The 23,542-nt window shown below is 41.3% G+C and overlaps 1 protein-coding gene across 1 annotated transcript; it reads right to left on the reverse strand.

The window, feature by feature from the left end:
* Positions 1-20,714: 20,714 nt before the first annotated feature.
* Positions 20,715-22,800, reverse strand: foxc1a (forkhead box C1a). The gene has a single exon (XM_049011413.1). It carries the CDS (start codon positions 22,570-22,572, stop codon positions 21,154-21,156), a length of 1,419 nt encoding a protein of 472 aa, XP_048867370.1. The 5' UTR covers positions 22,573-22,800; the 3' UTR covers positions 20,715-21,153.
* Positions 22,801-23,542: the final 742 nt, after the last annotated feature.

Below are 23,542 nucleotides of genomic sequence, written 5' to 3' on the forward strand. Positions count from 1 at the left end.
TTATCCTACACTGGAAAACAAATCATGGATGGCAGATGGACAGATAATATAAGGAAAAGATGGAATATTTTTCTCGTATTTTGCGTACATTTTATATCATTCATGTTTGGGCTCTCATTCCGCAAACACTTTCTATCACACTTGGCGCCTAACTGACTGCTAACTCACATTGCCTAGCAACAATTCACAGCACTCATTCTGAGCCCTAGTCTTGGTTGGCTGTAGCTTTCAAAACAGGTAATTTAAGCATTCTCCTCACGAGCTGCACTGGAAAACCAGCACTGCGGCCTGTCAGGACCGCAGCTGGGAACAAGTGGGTTCAGGTATAAGTTGAAGAATCTAAGGTTTGCTGGTGACAACTTTCCATTTGGTATTATCTTTCATTTTCCACCGCTGACTCCCCCAACCCTGAATGGCTGATATCGCCATTTGTGCATTTTTATGTGACATTTAACAGCTCCATTTTCATTTCCTCACAGCAGTGCAGCAGGTGTAAGCGATGCCTTTTCTCCAATCGTTTCTGCACGCCTGCACGATATCCAGCTCCAGAGGAAGTCACCGCCGTTTCCAACCCGCTTTCAGGACCCCCTTTTAATCACCTGCCTGAGCCGAATCGTTTTGCTCCAATAAAAATATTGGCACGTGCGATTTTCCAGCTTTCACGTTGGGAACGAGCTCCGCAGTGTGCTGTTCAGCCTGGGGAACTTGGACGGTGCCCACAGGCACCATCGAGCGTGCCCTTCTCATACACGTAGAGATTTTTTAGCCGCTTCTTCATAAAAAGCCATAAATCGTGTTTTCATCCTTGGATATTCAGGAAATATTTCAATATTTATCCAGGGGGAAGAGCGGGTGCCTCCTTAGTACTGGCATAATTGGTGGGATCAGGCAGTAGGGGAACCTATAATAAATCATGTAATAAAACTCCTACTGTTACACTCAAATTCATGGTAACTTTCCATTAATTGCTCTCATTGCCTCACATTATTTAGATGGAGACTGTAACCCTGCTTCCTTGGCTCTGTCTACAGTCACGACTTGGTTCAGGATCCCTGCTTTGCACATCAAGAGAAGGGATTTAAGAGACCATGTCGTTCCTGTTTTAGGCAAATATAAATGCAAGCAAATGAGGATGTTATTTGTACCCATAAGCTATGGAGAACCACTACTATATATATATATATATATATATATATATATATATATATATATATATATATATATATATATATATATATATAGAGAGAGAGAGAGAGAGAGAGAGAGCATATATATTTCATATATATGCAAGCTACTGAGTGACTACCTCAAACTCATGTCTGGCAATACATGTTCTTAAGGCCCCCTGAAAGAGAACATATCTGCTTATATCTCCAGATAACACGTCAGTAATATTATTTATGACATCTCACATCCATCAAGGCAAACGAGGTGTTTGCGAAGATATCCTGACATTGACTTTGTCTTCCTCTCCACTTTTGGAGGCTTCATTCCTCAGTGAAAGGTCTGTATTTATCTGTGGAAGGAAGCGAAGTCATTTTCATGACCGCGGAGCGGATGCCGTATCTGTGGCTCTGAGCTGCCCCTGTGAGGGAGGTCAGGCTGAAATACCTGCCTGTTTGCCGGGGGCACAATACAGAGGCCACCCTATGTGTGCTACTGCTTAACAACAACAATAGAAATGATAATGATGATGATGATGATGATCTATGAAAATCTTAAAAGAATACTGGAGATGATGGCTTTAATACCAGAATATATATTTTTTTTTTCTCTTGGGAAACACATAAACACCTTGTCAGTAATGTGTAGTTCAGGTTTGAATGCAAATTGCAGCCACAGAGCTTGTTCAGTTACAAACGATTCCTAGCATGAAAAGTTTAACTACGTAATTTCCTAACCATCTTTAAGTGTTTGGCATATAAAACATATTTACTGCCACAGATTCGTACATCTTTGAAGGCAGCGTTGCTATGGGTAAATAATGACTATTTGCCTCATGGGGATGTAATACACAGCTGGAGCCATAAAGGATTTTATCGTGAACTCGGTCAGTAATGTCGTTGTATCTTCCTTACCTACAGTTAGTCAGCCCTGTAATTACAATGGATTAGAGGAGAAGCTTGACGGCTTTCAAAAAGAGAGACATATTTAGTGTTAGTTAACTTGTGACACTGTCAGGAATTGGTTCACCGGCAGGTACCGAAATAACATACTCTTTGAAGTACTCTGCTGAAGTACCCTGGCATGCAGTGAGGCAGTGTGTGGTGTGAGGGCAGGGTGAAGTCAGGTAACCACTGCATGCGTTCAGCTCACCTGTCACATAAGACTGGATTCTGTTTTTATGGTATCAGCCCCAAGACATGTGCCCAGATTATCACTCTCACGCCTATACTCTCCCAAGCTAATAAATTATGCACAGCTACATAAAATATCTAGCTATATATTTATAGAATGAATGAGAGCTGTCCAGTTGTCCAAGCATGGAAAGAGGCATATTTTCATATTCTCCCATACGGGGAGTTCCTTAGCATATTAAATGTGTATGTTGTACTGGTACTTTATCTTGCCCTTCTTATACCTGTAGTGCCGGATATTATTTGAGCTAGGAGCTTAATAGCAGTGTGAGCACTGAGGTTTCGTCTGTCTGAATGGGGTAAGAACATCACCAGTTCTCTGTAGTGAGTGCTGAAAGACAGCTGTAATTACGCCTTTTCAGGAGAACTTGTTTTCTTTGGAGGATAAGAATTGGTATTGCACGTGAAGGGTGTTGCTCGAATGGGATTTTCAGACGGTTTATTTCAAATACCTGTTTCCCTCGCCGAATCCTCCTCTTCACTTCGAAGTATGTTTGGCATTCCGCTTTTGTCATTCTTCTTTGTTGCTGAAGGTTTTGTTTTTCAGTGAGAGATTGCTCATGCGTATGTGTGGGAACTCCAGCTCCGAGTAAGAAAAGAAGTAAGTGCCTTATTTTGCTACAGCGTTTGCAAAGCCTGCAAACGCTTTTAAGCGCTGACCAACCAAGCCCTGAGTCTTGGAACTCCCAGGGTCTGATCAAACATCTCCACGTACAATGAGAAGAGATCAAACATGCAGGCCTGGGGCCCCATTATTCCACCACACGTTTTCCATCATGCCCCAGTTAGGTCAGGTAGTTTTGGTTGCCCAAATGAGAAACCAATGGGGATGTAGAATTTCATTAGACATTCCTGAAACAGACATATTGCAAAGGACACCATTTTCTGCAAACTGACACGCAACATTAGCTGTGCTGGAAAGAGTAAATGAATAACTTCATTTAATAGATAAAATTAGTAGAGCCAAAAGTGGCATGGTGGTGTGGTGTTTAGCACTGCTGTCTCCTACCTCTGGGGCTTGGGTTTGACTCCCTGCTGGGGTTCGGTGTGTGTGGTGTTTGCATGGTCTAACCATGCTGTCGTGGGGTTTCTTCTGGGTCCTCTGGTTTCCCCCTACAGTCTGAAAGCATGCTGAGGCTGATTGTAGTTACTAAATTGTGTGTGAGTGTGCCCCATCCTGGGTCGTTTCCTGCCTTGCACCCATAGGTTCTGAACCTCCCATGGTCCTGAAGTGGATAAGCGAAGATGAATGGCTGTTAGCTTAATAACTGAAACAAAACTGCTATTTCTGACACTCTTATTTATTTATATGTTCTTTTATGGGGAAAAAAAAATGTGCATATCTTCTGAATGAATCAATATGGATCCTGTCAACAAAGCAAAGCTAAGCCTGCAGGAAGCGTCTGGGAGCGCAGACATGGATTCGGCATTTGGGCTCTGCTGCCTCTGAGCTCGACTCTTCCTGTCATTCTTCAGACGAGTGCCACTTGTGTACGGCGCAGTGTCTGGGAACAGAGAGTTAGGAGCTGGCACAGACTGCGGTGGTAATCACAGGGGGTCACGCGGTGGGGTGGGGGGGGGGGGGTGCAGGAGCTGGACGCCGGCCGAGATGCCGGAATTTCCATCTCCACACGTCTGGTTATTTTTCACAAGATTTTCCTGAAAGGATGTTATGATTTTCTAGATGTTTGGTGGCTGGTGATAAATGGGCCCTTTATGATGTCATGTGAAAGGTTAACTCATCACTGCCCACACAGGGGGCTGGGCAGGATGGGCTGGGGGGCTGGATGCCCTCTATACATGCTGAGCCTATGGGGCATGGCTGTACCATGCACTCTCCAACTCTGATTGTTAGCTCTGTCCAATAAAGACAGACTTATCCTTACAAAAAAGGACAATTACCTCAATCGACTGGTCGGGTAATCAGAAACAATCATTCAATACATAAGTAAATGGATAAACTTAAAAAAAATAGTTGGCAAATTACGTATTATTATTATTATTATTATTATTATTATTATTATGTTCAATTAGTATATTATGGTAGAATTTCAAGCATAATGGTAGTATGAAAAATTTAATGGAATTGAATTGAATTGAATTGAATTGAAAGAATTACAAATCAAAAAAGAAACTGGAAGAAGAAAGTGGAAGTGAGCAATGTAGTAAAGGGACACAGGTATATGTCGAAAGGAGAGGCAGCAGGGGTGGATGGGGTGAGCTGGTGTGCATGATCATCAAGAGCCAGCTGCTATACTGACTCACGCGAGTGCTGGAGCTGCTTTTGATGCTCGTAAAACGTCCCTGTCGCCTTCATCCGCTCACCCTCAGATCTGATCAGGCTGTCACCTCCTCACCCTCTTACTGTCTCTCACTGTCACCCTGCCTCATCCGCTCACCCTGTCATCATCTCCCACCACTAACCAGTTACGCTTTCACTCCGTCACCTAGTAAAATCCTATCCCTCTCTCCCACTCATCCCTTCAGCATTTTATCCTGCATACCTCCTGCCCTGCCACCTATCACGTTCAAATTATCACTGCTCCTGTCACTCTGGCATCCTCTCACCCTCTCACCGTCTCACCCTCTCACTGCCTCACCCTCTCATCCTCTCACCCTCTCACCGTCTCACCCTCTCACCGTCTCATCCTCTCATCCTCTCACCCTCTCATCCTCTCACCGTCTCACCCTCTCACCCTCTCACCGTCTCACCCTCTCACCGTCTCACCCTCTCACCCTCTCATCCTCTCACCCTCTCATCCTCTCATCTTCTCACCCTCTCATCCTCTCACCCTCTCACCCTCTCATCCTCTCACCCTCTCACCGTTTCACCCTCTCATCCTCTCACCCTCTCATCCTCTCACCCTCACACCGTCTCACCCTCTCACCCTCTCACCGTCTTCCACCTGTCCTCCCCCTCAAAGCAAATATTTAGTAGTTAAAAAAAAATGTGCCTTTACATTTGTACATTTCGTACATTTTTGTGCATTTCAGTCTAATATCTGTTTGTGTGTCTGTATATATGTGGGTGTCTTGTATGCAGGCTTTGACAAATGCATACATAAATGCAATGACTGGCATGCATGGATAATATTTCATTAATGAAATTCAGTCATTTCAGCTAGTCCATAAGGATCAGTGGTAATAAATCACCAAAGGCCTAAAAAACACAGGAAGACAATGTGAATTATGTTCAGCGGTATCTTAGTTTAGGTTTTATTGTTTTGGAGGAGCAATGACATCATTGCCAGCTCATGTTTGGTAATTATAGGTATAATTCATATTTGTAATATGCTAATTTTACTTAAAACATTACATAAAACATTCTTTATCCTTAGTCATGCATAAGTATAATTGTTTAAAATTCCACGATGCAGTACATAGTTAAACCATTTACTTATCACCCGGGATAGAATCATAACTGAGACCATCTTTCACATCCATGCATTTTCCATACCAGCTTGTCCTTTGCAGGGTCGCCAGGCTGCACAGTCTATCCCGGAAGCTACAAGCGTAAGGCAAGGAATAACCCAGGATGGGGCGCCAACCCATCGCATGGCACACACACTCACACACACACAAACACACACACACCATTCACACCTATGGACAATTTGGCAACCTCAGCTCATTTTTGGACTCATCTTCCACAGCGCTAACTCAAAATGTCTCTGGTGCACACGGGTGTTATTCAGTTAAACCTAATGCTGCTGTCAGCAATGACGGCATGAGCACAACAACGCTGTCGTGTTTCAGGGCAAAGCATTTCCCAGTGCGTCCACATCATCCTGTGTACCGTCGTATTGAAACAACAAGCTTTGCATACATTGTTTGTTTTTATAATGTATCTCGCCCTCAGTTTCGATTGGTCGATTAGGCTCAGATTTCCTGCTTTGAAATGCGATCCGTGGGAGGAATGCGCATGCAAGCAGCCACTAATTTGGCAGCGGATTGTGAACACGGCTAAGATACGGCTGACCGATGTTGGGCCCTGTGCCAGAACACTCACCTTACTGGAAGCTTCAGTCGGGGCCTCACGGGGGGGGGGGGTGGGGGTAGGAGGAGGGGCTTACGCGCAGGGTGTGATTGGCAGACAGAGGCAGGCGCGCAATACCTATCAAGTGAAGCACGCCGTCCTTTATTTCAGCGCCAGCACCCAACACTTACTCCCAACTGGCCGAGGGCTTTTCAGAGCTCTGACGCACTGATGCCCTCTAACGAGAGAGCGAGTTTCGACGTTGAAAAGGTGAGGGGGCAAGGGAGGGGGATTCAATGGCTATGATTATATTTGCTGGGGGATGTGGGGGGGGGGACTTAGACGGCAGTACTCATGGTAAGGGGACTGGGTTAATTGTGATCTGACCTCCCTAATGGATTTTCCTGCATTCTCTTCATGTTGATTGAATAATTAATACTTCAGCTTTTCTTGCTTCTCTCAGTCAACTTCTCCTGAACTCGAGCAGCCTGACATTCCTTTTGGTCATCCTTGGATGTTTTGATGTAGTGCTGCCTCAATTTATCCCTCTCTCTGTTTTATTTATAATTATATTACACTGATTTGCTTGGCGAGTATGTCCTGAAGCGATCCAAGCTTACAATTCATCGTGCATGCAAAAGTAGGATAGGAAGTACATTGAGCAAAAGTTCAGCAGCTCATGTACTGCCTCGGCGTATGCGGTAATATCTCGCACAGTTACTTTCATATATTTCATAAATACAGTGCTATATAGTATGCACGTAAAGAACGAATTATATACAGTGTGCAGTCTTGGGCCGCCAAAGAAAATTATGTTTAAATTATGTTTATTCTGGTGTAAAACTTGGGTTTCACATCTGTCATAATGTGTCAGCTTAGCCAATTCAAAACCTCTTGTCAAGTCACACGAGTATTTACAGCAACCATCCATGAATTCATTAACTCAACCACTATCGCACCATGTTTGGCTCATCAATAGTTAATGAAGTTAATCAATTTACATGATTAAGCTTGCTGGTGGTGAATTTTAATAAAAACATATATGACTGTAAATTTCTATATACAGCTTCTCTTTCGGACACAGTGTGGCTACGTTGCAATAAAATATCGTAAGGTGAAAATGCATTTTAATACATTACACCTAACATAATAGGCATCATAGCCTAGCCTAGCCTACCACAAGCATTGTTTACAACACTTACATTAGCCTACAGTTGGGCAAAATCATTAACACAAAGTCTATTCTATAATAAAGTGTTGAATAAGTCAAGTAATTTATTGCATAATGTACCGAAAGTGAAAAAACATTTAAACGTCGTAAAGTCAAAATATCGTGACACACACCATCATATCCTAAGGAACTTTGTATTTTTTTCTGAGCAAATTTGCATTTACTGCACGGGTGAATAATTTCAAATCTAGTTTTTCTGTGTGGTGGTCTAAGAATTTTGCACCGTACTACAACCTGCAGCCTGAACACACTGGCCCTGGTTCAGACGGCAAATCTTTTCTCTTTCGTCTTTTTTTCTTGCAGAGAAGGAGAGTTTCGGCATTCCTGCGCGTGACGCCGCCATGTCCGAAGACTGGCTGTCTGCTGCTCCTCCATTCATTTCCCCAAATGATTATCATGCGTAGAAAGGGGCAGCGTGATGAATCTGGGAGCTGAGGAGCAGACTGTGGAGGAGTGGGGGAGGGCGCTCTTAGCACCGGCCACCCCCACCCCCCCAACCTGGAGCATTAGGTTCCCTCCTCGCTTTATCTCCTATGTCAGTGGAGCTCTGAGAGAGGGTGCTGACTGACTCGATTTCCCCAAAGCCCAGCTTTGCCATTGTTTTTACACCGACGGCACTCCGCAGGGCCCCCGCCGACAGACAATACCACTGACTTGCCACTTCCTGTACAGACCAGACAGCTCGCTGCGTTCCTCTTGTCTCTTATCGCCAGCTGTCATTGAGAGCCCCCTGCTTCCCCCCCCCCCCAAAAAAAAACCTCGGTCTGCAGAGGGGAATGCAGCAAAATCAAACTTTCATTATGACTTTCTCTCCCTGTTTGGGCATGACGAAAATTGAGATTGTTGCCAGCGATAAGATAAGAATGTTGCAGCCACTTCTGCAGATTAGTGCTGGAGAACGGAAATGCCTATCTGATAGGCTTTTCACCTCACATTTTCAATGGCCTTCCATCTTTCTTTTTTCTCTCTTCCCTTCTGCCGTTTTCTCTTTTGAAACTGTTTACGCATCTGCCGTCTTCGAGGAGGGGTTCGGCCGCCCTGTAAACACTGGCGGGGCACTAAGAAAGCTCACTGACCCAGGACCTGCTGCATGTCTGCTCACGCTTCTGCAGCTCCCTGCCGACTGAGGCACAGAAACTGCTGGCAGTCCCTCATTCGCCTGGTACCCAGAGCTTCTTTCCAGCTGCCAATCAGCTGCCTTCCCTCCCATGTGGCCCTCAATTAACCCCTGAAGCACTCTCCATGTGACTCTAATTGTCACCTTATGCTGTGATATGAGATCTGGACTCTTTCATTTCATTTAGACATACTTAATCTTAATCTTTTGTTTCTGTGTTTACCAGAATATGTATAATTCCATTTATGAGTGACTGCCTCTGTACCACTGTAAATAAAATTTAAAGCTACTATGAAGTGATCACTCCTGTTCAATTTACTCTTTTTGGGATTTCCATGCATCTTTTAAGCTGCTTTCTACCCCAGGCAGCATAGGGTGTGACTGGGATGGGATGCCAGTCTATCACCGGGTGCTTACTTTGTGTGCCTTATGTAAGCCAGTGATCCTGCATGTCGACCCCACCCCCACCCTGAAGGTATAAGGCAACAGTGCTACCTGCTGGGCCATTTTGCTGCCCTCTGATAAAATAATAGTATTGGAATTTATTTTGTATTTAAATGAGAGTTTCTTAAACAGGTAACGATGAAAAGCCGACACTTTCATTTTCCACCACTAATGTTCTCCTTATTAAGACGCTTGTCATAAAGTCTCAGTGCACGCAGGGGTCCTTGTTTTGGGTCGCACCAGTCCTTCAGGGCTCAGTGTGGACTTCATGAAAATGATACAGAGATTGAATTGAATTGAATTGAATTGAATTGAATTGAATTGAATTGAATTGAATTGAATTACTTTGCATTCCTGCCCTTGCTGGCCTTCTGACTCTGAAGAGCCCTTATGAAATCTCTCAGGTTCTGCCGGTTGGATTAAATGGGCCTTTGCAGGATGCTAAAAGGCCACGATGCCCGTCAGGATAGGGGCCCAGGATTATGCTGGAGCCTACAAAGACTGTTTCGCTGGAACTTTATCGGCCTTATTATCCCCGCTGTCTAAGAATGCTGGATAGTTGAGCAGAGACTTCGGCTGCAGTTGATGAGAGAGAGCACCGCCTCACCTTGGCCAGGTCAGAACAAGAGCTGCCCCCCCTCCCCCCCCCCCCACCAGCACTAGAAGCAAAGGCCTGGACATACTTTTCTGCACGTGGACCATGTTATGCATGTTTAATCTGGGCCCGAAACCGTTCATACTCCTGCATATCACTGAGATATCGAAAGGCTGTGTGTCACTTGACCCTATTTAGCACTGGGTACTTCACAACAGGCTGTAGAAGCAGTGTAAAGGCTGGGGAAATCTCCCAGAGGCAGCATTCATGTAGAGCCACACGCAAGGGTGTAGGTTTGGTTTCAACACTGGCAGGACCAAATCAGCCCCGAATCCCTCTCCCCTCTAAATGCACACTGTACTCCCACAATTTTGTTACGGAAATGTCCCCACCATCCATACCCCTATTCCCATGACCACATGTGTTGCATTGAACGCAAGACACAATTTAATGGCTTTTTTACCAAACATGTCGAGGAAAAGTACCATGACAAGTAACGACAATACAAAATCTTCTGAAAGATTTATTTTTTTTGTAAGACAGCAATAAATTGCGTTTGAGACAATTAATAAATCCGTTAGTGTTCTTGTGTTTGGAATATATTGAAATATGCCATGTGTGCCTGAAACTTTCAAGGTCTTTAGCAGTAGGTAAACAATGAATAATACATCTTAATATTTCAATTTTAAATAAAAATGTATTATACCGTTATTACAGCTGCAGTGTCTTTCTGCTTGAAACAGTTATACAATTTAAACCATCTACAACAAAAGAATAAAAAGTTTCATAACCACAACAAAGGAATCTGGCTCAAGTACTTCATCAATTACTTGATGCATTTTAGATTTTACTTTGGATTTCGGTTTTTGAATTTTCATAATGTGAACATACCGTGTCGTATAAATGTCTATAACTCTGAGCATCTTTGCAAAGATGTTCTTCAAATGTGTCAGTGTTGTTTGTGTCGTTGAGGGTTTGTCTGACACGGGCAGTGGGTGTGGACCCACTGCGACACATAATCCTGGTGCTGCATGCGTTTGACCTTAGAAAACCATGTTTACATCAATCGCGGCATAAACATTCCAGCGGATACCTCTATATGCATGCGTGTTGAGAAGCATGAACAGACCTTAACGTGGCTGAGATTCTCCAGTTGCTTGTGGAACTCTCCATGCTCCAGACAAGTTTGGACCTTTCCTGAACCTACGTCCTTCGGTCTTTGTCCTTTGTCCTTTGAGTTTTGCGAGACGAAAGCGACTTCGATGATCAGGTGGGCAACTTCCCCGTCACACAAGGCTCCTTCTGCAAGCTTTGTAAATTCATTGGGGTCACAACGTACCCCAAACAAAATGTTGTTCTGATCTGTGTTGTGCGATACGCTGATTGCACCGAATATAGAGCAGGTTATGTAACTTCACAAGTTACACTCAACTCTCAATGCAATTCGAGGCAAACGTACAGGTCTGTTTATTTATCTCATCAGTATCAATTACTTCTGAACCCTTGCACCTTGGAGTAGGAGAACTTCACTGTTATGAAGATAAATTGAATATGATGTTTTGTCATCATTAATCACCTAACATCTCACCCTGTGCAGCCAGAAAATGTATCAGTAGACTCCAACAAAGGGCTGCGTTTGTGCCTCAAGCCAGAAGCACACCAGCAGTCAGTAATCCCAAAGTGTAACGCCATTACTCAAATTGCACGTCGATTAAGATAAGGAGAAATTACTTTCTCCGTCTTTTTGATGTCGCAGACTTTCAGTTCTGCAGATGAATTTTGTGGCGTAACAGGAAAAGTTGTTTAAAAACCCATCGCTTGAGTTTGCTTTGATCACCAAGAATGAAATTTATAGGCGTACGAAGTAACATTAAATTTTTGAAAATATCTTCGTCTACTCTAAGTTCGTGCCCGATTGCTCCGCTGGAGGCCGAGTATGAGCAACCATAAGTATTTTGTGATAGACTGACATCAAAAAGCCCTATGAAGAACATACCGAGCAGCAGAGCGTTTGCAAACACGGCCGTATTCTGCAGGATTCTTCCTACAACTGTTTAATATCCAAGATTCCAGGGCAGCCAAACGAAAGCTCCCAAAGTACGGCAGAGATTTCTTTTCAAACAGCTTACATAGTTAACATTATTTATACTCTTTACCTATTCATGCAGCCACATATTTCATTGTTGCAACTGAGATCAAAAAAAGATATGACTGCATATACCTATGAGAAAATGGAAAGATAAAGTTGTGATCTTTCATCCAAAAGTGTCGCTATATCAAATCCTGTTGAGCGACTGACGTAGACTCATCCTTTCTGTTAAGCACTGATTAAAAGACACTCCTGGCTACTATTTTTGCTACAGAAACCACAGAAACAGCATTTTCCCCTGAATGATGCCAGAAGTCGGCCGACGTTGGTGTCGCATTGAAACCCAGAAAAGGGGGTAAAAGGAATTAAAGCTTAGAATATTCTAGTTACACTGCTTTTACTGACCTATAACTTTAAGAGGTAAGTGCGAAGTTCCTACCAATAGTAACTGTTAATTCACATTTTGGTAAAATGTGGTAAAATACATTTTTGACCCTGAACTTAAAGTAACATTAAACTGATATGAAATTGTGTTTGTGTGTGTGTGTGTGTGTGTGCGCGTGTGTGTGTGTGTGTGTGTGTAAACTTTATAATTTAACAATTGCAAAATCAGATTAATTCCAGTCAGTGACGGCCGGTTTATCAATATGCAGGCCAAAATGTCCATCTCTGCTGCCCAGGGCTAAATAGGCCGGTGCAGTATCATAAATGGCCCCAGGGCACCCAGTATAGAGGCATGCATGGGGTATGTGTGAAGTACAGAAGGATACCAGGCCATCTCATGCAAAGAGCTCCACTCCGCATGCACTTCCATAGGGACTGACCCAGCGCAGGAACTACTGGGAATAACTCTTGTGCCCAGTTCCTGTCCCTGCACAGGTACAGCTTCATACAGAGCTTCCCTGGGACTGGGCCACTTTGGCAGCCCTGCTGGCTCAACGGGCAAGCTTCTCTGGAGCATTTATCACCGCGTCTTGTGCCTTCGATCGCTGGCCAATTGAAATTCCAGAAACACTTTTAATGGCTTTGCAAACCACATTACAAGCCTTTCGATGTGCAAATACCCCGTGTGAGATTTGGAGATGTTGATCCTCTGCGCTCCCCGTGGTGGTTTCTCCAACGTTTGAGGACGTATGGACATCTGTGAGTGTCATTGGTTGGGACTGAACTGGCATGAGACTGACATTAATCCTCCGGGATGCTATAATAATCGGTAACCCACCGAGTCACAGAAAACAATCTTTTATAGAGGCTACATTTTTTTTGTACTGTACTTATTCATTTAGAGTCATTAGACTGTCAAAAATACCTGTTAAATACTGAATTCGCGGTTCGTTTTTATAATTAGCTTAGTATTAGTAATAGCTTACCCAGTAGGATAAGCGGTTTGGAAAATGGATGGATGGATGGATGGATAGTTTTAGTATACTAACCTATCTCAAATGATGGATATTTATGTAATACATAATATTTATAATACAAACGAATAATAATGATTAATTACTGGTATTATTGATATTGATAATAAAAAATAACACTAGTGAAACTATTTTTGTAATAGGTAAATTAGAGAAGCGTTAAGTTATATAAGTAAAATACTTTGAAATGGAGGCATCGCGGCGGCGAAGTCGCGAGCGCTTTTCCCTCGAACTTTTTGGGGCCAGGTTTCGCGTTGGGATGGATGGATATCTTTCAGAATGTTATGTTAGTCATATAATATGCACTATAACACGAAAACATTCATCTAAATCGAATTAAGCTATTTAGTATTCACTGAACAAGGAGCCGCGGAAAAGATCTCCCTGAAACCTTCGGGGTCTGTCATGAGGTGGGGTCCTCCGCGTCCTTCCTTTATGTAACAGCAGGAAACAGTGAACAGTGATCCTGCAGCGCGAAGGAAGCAAAACCGATCTTCACCTTTTCTGGATTTCATGTGAAGGAAGCACATACTGTCGGTCGATTCTTTATTCTGTCTCTCATCCGTTTGTGATATACTTAATTTATTATTTATTATATAAAATGCAGCTCTTCTGAAATTTTCTGTGTCCTTTTAAAAATATGTACAAGACAGTATTCAGTGAATATCCCCAGCGGCATTCGGCATCCCGTGTAAATTCAATATGTAGAAATCGTTGTGAAGTAGTATGGTAGTGTAAACCGTACAATTATACAAAGGATGGGACTGATGCTATGATTTTGATGTTTCTTCGGTACGGTTGCTATATCCTTTCAATTGATACTTTTCTGTAACTATGTGGTTCCAAACGAAGTGAAAGGAGCCGGTGACTTCAATAAGTATGTGTCAGATAATTGGTTGCTCTCACGAAATTTGTAGTATGAGAACGTTTAGTATATTGGACCAACGGCGGAACATATATACAACACACAAATCATTATATAATGATTTTTTTTTTAAATCATAAAAAATAACTTTAACCACGTTCTTCCCCTTTCAAATTTATTTTTCTTTAATTTTATTTTTCTGTAATTATTCGGCATATTTTTTCTTTTCTATGACATCAGAGAAAATCATTTAATAAAATGTTTAATAAAAATAAAATTCTGCACGGTCTGGATACATTAAGGACGTTTTTAACTCAGCACAATATGGCCTTAACTTGTCACGCTATGAAAATGTTTTATAAAGTATGTTCACATTCCAATTTTTAGAAACTATGTTTCAAATTTGAAAATGCCGTACATTCTACCTGACCTCGTGATTTTAACCTAAATGATCGGACAATTACAAACCGGGTTCCTGGAGTCGGACATCATGTTAGCCCGTCCATTTCTCATTATGAGTTAATTCTGTTTTACCCCGTGAGACTTAGTACAAATTGGTACAATATGGCATAACAGTTCAACAGTTTTATAGTCAATTGGGGAAAAAAATAACGCATGCTGCTTCATTTAAATTTTAAAGTTCCAGACGCCGTGAAACGTTCCACTAATTATGCATGAATGTCTAAAAAATGCAACCTTTTATATTACTTACATATTTTGAATGACTGATAAGCTCCTATAATCAGAAAAGTCTAAACACTGATCCGACTTTAATTGCAATTAGTTGCTCCGCCGGCTGAAGAGGAATGGGAATCCCCTCGTATAAACTGGTTTAGTTGCGTTGGTGTTTAACTGTTTAAAATGAGATAATACATACACCTGGGTTGGTTTAAGAATAATTAAAACAAAAATGCAAATAACGCTGTAGTATATATCCAGCTGTCCTGGGAAAAGTCCAGTGAGACACAATCGAAGCACCTGTTACTGTAATTTTGCTTGTAGAGCGATACTTGAGGATATAAAACCAGTTACATGGATGAACCGATATATCCCCCGTGTCAAATTTTCGTCTACTCCTTCATGTCTCTGCTGTTGACGAATGTGAATTGCTGTTGTGACAATGTTTGCTATAGCATATATTCTGGTTGTATGTTCGAAAACAGACTGATATTATAAAATTTTTAAATATTAAATGGAGCATCGCATACAATCAGAATATATTTATGTAATTTTAATTATGAAAATACCTTGTAAGAACGCGGTGATGTATATTTAGATAGCCTATACTATTAAATTAACATATTGCTTCTCAGTACCGTGATGTAAAAGCATGTTGCTATATTTAGACAATGTACCTGTGGCCAGACGTTATAAGAGGTTACTTTAGGGGAGGCGTATTGTCTCGCTGTTTCATGCCAACATGCTCAGGTTATCCAGAGGTCGCGGGGCTCCGTCTTCCTGTTGCTAGGCATCCACTCCTCACACTGGCTATTTATTCTAGGCGAGGGACTCAAAACTCAAAAAAAAATCTAATTCGCCTGGATATAGGTTTCACTATACGATTTAAGTCGCCATAAAGAGTAACAAGTAGGAATGCGTGTTAATAAAACCGTTCAGTCTTGTAATATTTATCATAGACCTCTAGTGTAGTACTTAACTTGCGCATTGAGCTCTTTTATTATGCGCCATGGACCACTGGGAAAGTAAGTAAGAAAGGAAGTAACTAAGTAAGTAGATAGCTATACTCGGTTCCAGCAATGGGTAACAATGTAACACTGGGAATGGATATAAATACATGAACGCCGCAGTCTGAAATTAGGCTACCTCGGATCCGACCAGAAAGGCTGGTGTTCCTTTATTTCGGTGGAAAGCACCCAAATAACTTTTACGGAATACCCGTTTGGCATTCAACTTAAATGGAAAATTGCGGGTTTCGAAATATGTTTAAAACGAGGGAACATGGTGGGATAGCTTTTTCCTTTAAGACAACACCTAATGCATTAAACCCGTAGCTTGACCGTCAAAGCACAGTCTGCGCCTGTGTTGAGTCTAATTGGAAACAGATGGTGCTTTGAGTTCGGCCCTGGAAAAGATTGTGAGCGCAAGCATAGCAGTTTCCACAGTACGTGTACCCACGGCATGCAGGTGCAGGGTAGGGTAGGTACACCCGGCGTCACAGTGGACATGCTGACCAGAGGAGAAAAACAAAAACGGCAGCACAGACGAAAATCCTCGCAAGAAAATTTTAACTTTTTTCACTGAATCAAACTTTTTGATCGAATCCAGTGCTTAAATAGCAGGAAATAATTTTTATTCTTAAACCAAAAAAAAAATTGCTTCGATTGATACTTGCACCCAAGTAATTATTGACAATAAATGTACACATTATGTGAATGCTTCATTCGCCATTGTGGAATAACTCTTCAAAATAAGTCTGAAATAGTATTAAATGTATGAAAACACGACACTTCTTCGCCGGTTTGCACTGTTAAACAATGGAAATTAGTACAATATCAGTTCCTATTAAAATACAGTATAGAGTCGTGAGCATTTCAGAAGCCACGATATTTATATGCAAACATTTGTGACCAATGACATACTTCATTTGTTCTGTTTTTATTTTTTCCACATTTTATATGAAATTATCGTAATTGCGATTAAGAGGCTTTTCTATAAAAGATTGAAACAGAATTTTCTAAAATATGCATTTTACTCGTTTACCGTAAGCAATGAATCGGTCCTGCTGATCCGTATTGACGGATAATCAAAACGCTTGACTAACCATGAACAGTTACAAAGATATCGAAGTAAATATAGTGACCTGCAAATTTATTATTATATTAAGTAAGGGACTAACTGCGTCCGCGTGGGTCATCTAAATATATATGCGTAGATATATTTTTTTCTTCCGGTCTTAATTGGGCCAATGTATCTCGAGAATTCCAATGAAAATAATACTAAACAAATAAATTCAGCTTTAATGTATGTGGCGTTTTCGAAGTACATGTTTCATCTGTTAATCAATTTTATTGTTACAGACCTATGCGACGTTAACGTTACGCGGAGCGAAACCCTGGTACACTTCTTCTGATATTTCATGCCCATTAAAAAAAATTAAACCCAGTCTAACTGCATTTCAAGGCTGTTGCAGATTCATTTAATAAAAACCCTTCAACGTCGGCTCCAGTTGTCAGTGAACCAATATTTTATATTTAGTAGAAAGAGAAAAAAATCGCGAAATGTAATTGTACAGCTCGCCCGCACAAGCGCACACACACAGACACAAACGTGTGTGCATTTGTATGTGCAAGTCTGTTACTAGTGTAACCCTTAAGTTGTAAATGTAATAACTGAAAAATTCAAGGTTAAAGCGCGTTATAATTGATTAAAACTGAATACGCGTTTAACCGTATTGGAAATGCGCTTTGATTCTACTGCATAAAAATACATAAACCCACGTGTTTGACTATAGGCCTGCGCTAAGTTTTGAGATATTTCAAGATAGTAACGTATTTGCATGTACTGTCAAGTACATGATGGGATATGCGGATATGCAACAGCCCTAGTTCGAGCACGCGATCAAGTTTGTCCAATTTGGAACTTAATTGTAGGAACTTCAGAATGACTCCCGCTTTAAATCAAAGTAAAATTAATATCAATACAACAAAAACATCCAAGGCAACTGAAAAATGAACATTAATTAAATGGTCTTACATACAAATCTATGTGAACTGTGAAGCCCGAAGTTCATCTGAATATCGCCGAGTAAAAGAATAGGTGCGCTGGCAGAAAACTGGCAGAATATATAGGCCTATGTAAAATCCTCTATTTTAACAATTATTCTCTAGGATTCCATATAGATAGAGTTTAAATAGGTCTACCACACAATCAAAGCAAACCTTTGTAAGCACTGTAAAATACTGGACATACAGTGACACGCATGCAGAGTCATTGCAGATGTGGGGGAATTGCTGAAGAGGAAAGAGCAGTAGTCGAGACATTTCACGAGAGATAGAAAAGCAATGTCCAGCATTTAACTTTGCAGTGCCTTTTTCTTAGCGGAGAAAAATAAGTGTTGGATAACGGACTTTTTAAAACTAGAGGAAATCGATGCAACGTATTTATAAATGTAATGTACATTTGCACCGCTGCACTGGTTTCTGAACCAAATATTCTCTGCTCAGCGCCGTCTCTCCCGCTTTGCCTTTTCCCACTAATGAAAAATGAGTCCGAGCTCAGGATTGAATTTTATTCCTTCCTGACCTCGCCAGCTCTTGAGTGAACCGATCAATCTCGGACCAATGCGACGTTTGTTTATTGCTGGAAAAGGAAGCTAATGGCTTTATGAGTCTGATGTCAGCTGTTTGTAAGGGTACATACCCCATCTAGAATGATAAGTATCTCAGTCGAAAGTAAATTCGTGTATTTGTTCATTACACTTTTACATACGACAGAGAATAAAAAGAACAATTGAACGACAGTATATAACAAATTACTAATTGCATTTTTGATAGCTGGTTTTTGGCATACGTAGGCGTGTATGGTGTTAGTATAGTCTGTCGTTATAATTCTACTGATGTGTTAACAATATTCTTCTTTCAAGTACAAACAATTAACATAACAGTTACTATGACAAAATATTGCCTGTCTGTATACCATAGAACCCTTTAACTTTTGCACTTTTAACAGCAGTTAAATAATTGTAGTGTGTGTGTGTGTGTGTGTGTGTGTGTGTGTGTGTCTGCTTCTGTGAATATATACGTCATTACGTATGTATGTATGTACGTAAACATTGCCATGGCTATTTCTTTCAGTTAATTTGGTCATAAAAGTGCGCCAGTTATGCTGAAATCCTACGTCACGAGCCGCTGTGAGGCCAAACATTGATTATGCAGTTACGTAAGGTATAGAAACAAGACAGGCCGCTTCAGAGAGGTTTATATACATATAGTTTTCATTGTGTGTACATGTATTTTTGATTATATATGATATCAATATACATTAACCTGTATTTAAAATAAGGGTAAAAAACAATGTTTTAAGTATGCTGCCAGGTTTTCCAGTTGGAAAGCACAAGAGTGTAACCGATTGAAATTATCTCATTTATCTGACATATAGAACGTATTTGAATGTACGTTATTAACAACATTTCATATGTTCTTTATCCTGGGACTGAAGTAGGACTATCTAAAATCCAATAATTTAGTAACATACTTCAGTACGGCAATTCGCAAATGTAAAAAAATTTAAATGCTAATTTAACATTATATATATATATATATATATATATATATATATATATATATATATATATATATATATATATATAATACCAGCTCAATTTTAGTGAAACGGGCATTTTTTCTCTTGAGTCGATATCAAAATAAATAGATTAAGAAATTAAGCTGCCGACCTGCGTCATTAACACAGGAAAAAGTTAAAATTGTCTGTACATATAGATTTCTTATCCCAAGAAAACAAGGTGATATAATTGATCAGAGTACCTCTGAATTTTCCGATATATTAGTACTGTATATTCCTGCATGATACAATCGCACTTGTATAAATCCAGCATATTCGTATTAATGCAGGAGATGTTGACACGATCCATCGATGCGAAAACTTATGTTTAGCAGTACCCAGACATCTCCCATAGGGAAAAACTAGCATTTGTGTCATGTTTTGTCTTAAACTTCACCGTTATAGAAAGGTATACATAAGTGTACACATAATGTATAGCAATTAAGGTATGATATTAACTGCAGTAGCGACGTGTTTGCAAGCAGATAGCATTAAAACATCATTAAGATAGAGCGCATTAAGGAAATAAATCAAAAGCCCAAATTAAGCAAAGATTACAACATATAGATCAAGTTCAAAAAATAATTTTTGAAACGGACAGTATAAAAATTCAGCCATTAGTTACGGAGCCAGAACAGGAATAGGTAATTAATAATGGATAATGAGTATAAATCAACACATACATTACCAAATAGCAAAAGTATGTGTGTGTATATAAACGGTTATGTAGGCCTCCTTAACATACTTATGCGTCGGTAGTGTGTGTGTGTGTGTGTGTGTGTGTGTGTGCGCGCGCGCGGGCGCGTGTGTGTATATACCTGAATTAAACTTTCAGTTGTCGTTGCATAATTTACTCTTAATTAAATCACTTGTCTGCTCATTTGTAAAACATCATTATTAGCCAACAAGCCTATTTATACTTTAACATTTTAATATTCAGATAATTTCACTGTTCTCGGTATAAAACAACTTCGTGAAAATCATATTAAAAAAAAAAAAATATATTGAAAAATCAGAAAAGCAGTTCCTGGTTTCTGAAGACCGTAGCTTCGTTGTGTGTTTACCAGACCAACTTCATGTCAGTTATCGTCTATATGCGCATATTATTTGTTCGAGGAGTTTTCAGTAAAAGCCCAGACATGCATGGAAGGCCCAAATTAATTTGGGAAGAAATTGCACGAAAAAAGCCACCCGCAATGGTCCAAATGCTTTAAAATATAAAGACATTAAAAATAAAACATCTAATATAGTTTTGGTCCTCTTACCCCACCGCCTAAACACGTTTCCGACTTTCATAACGCTCTAAAAAACCAGGCGCGTGTTTAACTGAAATAAAAAGGCAATTTATTAAACAAACAAGGCAATGCCTTCAGAATACTTCCAACAAAAACATTTCGAAATAACACGGATATACAGGTTCCTTTCTATAATGGAACTGGGAAATTACTGCAGTTCAATTTAAAAACACATCTCTGTGTTTGGTCCACATATCCAACTACACTATAAAAATAAATTACTATATAAAATTTACACGTTATAACATGTCCATAAACAACTGGCATTTTATATAACATAATATTTCAAACATAGCTCTCAAAATCGAGAAGAAACTTACGTGTTATCTGCAGTAACACTGTCCTTAACAAATCAAGGCTATGTTTCTTTGCCTCAATACCATATTCGTCCATTGAGCCATGAATTAAAAAAAAATCTTTTATAAAAATAAAAGAACAAAGCACTAGGAAAGAAACGTTGTTTCGTCAGAATTTGCTGCAGTCATAAACAAAAGCCCCGGGAGTGCGGTAGATGGGTTGACTGGACGGAAAGGACATTTGACAACTGTTATTCCCGTTCACAGGAGAATTGTTCAGGCCAATTCTTTGTGACTCAAACATCTCTCGGACAGAGTGGAAGTTCTGCTGTTGCGTGGGATAGGTGGGACCGAGGTGGCTTAGGTCCCCTGCCTGGTTAAGGTACCACGAAGCCAGCCGACCTTGATGGGGGTGGTGACCGTCCTGACCCGAGCTTAGATTTCCATGGGTCAGTGAGGACGTGGTGGTGGTGATCGAGTAGTCGGGCAACGACTCATCCACGCTTGTTGTAGGTGCCAGGTGCCCGGGTCGATCCCCAGCATATAAACTCATAGCTTGCATGTTGCAATGGTAGGTCGCGTTAGAGCTAGTAGATATGGCGTTTTGGTTACAGGGCGAGCTATAGACAGATGTTTGGTTTGGGGAATAATTCAGCGATAAAGAAGGCGTAATACCTGTCCTGGTGGAGGCGATAAGGGAAGAAGTGAGCTCAGATGCGTTCTGAGGAGAACCCCGGAGAGTCGTCATGATGTTATCCACGCTGAATCCTTGTGTCGGGCCCTGGCTGTGATGATGATGATGCTCGGCGTTTTCCAAGTTGATGGATCGGTTTGATGGGATGCTATGCGGGCTGCCGGTCGACATACTGCTACTGCTGTCAGGGCTTTCGATTTTGGGCACCGTGCTCAGGGTAGGCGACACGGCTTGGGGGGGCGTCGCAGCCCCGTTCTCAGTCTTTATATCCTGGATCCTCACAGGCTGCGTGCCCTGCACGGCCTGCTCCGCTTCCCTGCTCTGCTGCCGCGGCGCCGGCTCCTTCGTCGTCCGGTCTTCTTTTTCTTTCAACGCGTCCTTTTTTTTGAAACGCCTCCTCCGCCTCAAAAAGCTGCCATTCTCAAACATGTTGTAGGAGTCTGGATCCAGAGTCCAATAACTGCCCTTACCCGGCTTTTTATCGTCACGGGGAACTTTAACAAAGCACTCGTTGAGCGACAAGTTGTGTCTAATGCTGTTTTGCCAGCCCTGCTTATTGTCTCTATAAAAAGGAAAGCGTTCCATAATGAACTGATAAATCCCATTCAGGGTCACCTTTTTGTCGGGTGAATTCTGGATTGCCATGGTGATGAGGGCGATGTAACTATACGGCGGTTTGACCATATCCTTTGGCTGGGGTTGAGGTGTGTACGGTCCGTAAGCGCGAGTCATGCTGGCGGGATACTGGTCGTGAGCAGCATGAGAGTACATACTCATTGGGGCAGGCATCCCAGTGTATCCTCCGCCGGCCGTCCTGTAGTAGCCCTGATCGCTGCTGATATAGGGCACGACGCCCAGAGAGTTGGGGCTGGAGACAGAGTAGCGCGCCTGCATTTCTTCTCCCAGTCGCCTCACACGCTTTTCGTGCGATACGCACCTTTTCCAAGACGGTTAGCAGAATAGCTCCACTTTCTCTTCTTCGGCACTTATACGCCGCACTTAAAAGCCACGGCTCCTCAGCTGGAAAAATGACGGCGCGAAAGCAGCGTCTTGCGCGCTGTCTGCCGAGAGGAACATTAGAAAACTTCTGGACTTTGAGCATCCGTCACTAGAAAGGACTTTTTTACGCAGTCACATTTTTTTTCTCGTAAGGCTCCGCCCCCTACCTTTCTTGGAGTCCAATGGGAGGTCGAGTTGTTTCGCTTCGGCCACACACGCACTTAGAAAAATGAGAAGAGGTACTGGCAACTCCCTGTTCACTTCAGCTAACACAGATCACTTAAAAGAATGTCAGTTGCTTGCACATAAAGCAAAAAGGAGGACTATAGTATAATTACCGCACACGGTACGAGAAGCGTATGCGCCTGTGTAAATATATAAGAAAGCTATAGCTTATATATTCAAAGCCAATCAACAGGTCTCATAGGTCTCATTTAGTTTTAATCAAGACTTTACCGATATCATAAGCTGTTGTTACTGATAATAAAAAACAAACAATACAAAGCTTTTGAAAGTAAAAACGAAAATTAAAGATGTATATTTAATAGCTTATTTAAATTTACACCAACGAATCTTTATTCTACAGATAACGTTTATTTTTTCCCATATACGAATTAACACAATTTAACAAAACATTAGTAATATTTGATCCCCGTAGCTCACAAGATTGTCCGTATTAACACCGACTGTTAGTTAAAAGTTTCAGTCAACACTGATTGCCATCAAAGCAGAACGAAGTCCCCTTATCTCTGGCAGTAGGCAGAATCCGAAATGTAATTACAGCAAGAATAATCTCTTTTAACAGAGGAAATCTGTTGAGTGCGAAAGTTTGTCTATGTGTGAAGCAGATTTCGCGGAGTGCCAA

Source organism: Brienomyrus brachyistius, chromosome 4 (genome assembly GCF_023856365.1).
Source record: "Brienomyrus brachyistius isolate T26 chromosome 4, BBRACH_0.4, whole genome shotgun sequence".
NCBI lineage: Eukaryota > Metazoa > Chordata > Actinopteri > Osteoglossiformes > Mormyridae > Brienomyrus > Brienomyrus brachyistius.

Excerpts from the sequence above, each read along its gene's own strand:
- foxc1a (XM_049011413.1), bottom strand. The coding sequence starts at position 22,572 with ATGCAGGCGCGCTACTCTGTCTCCAGCCCCAACTCTCTGGGCGTCGTG.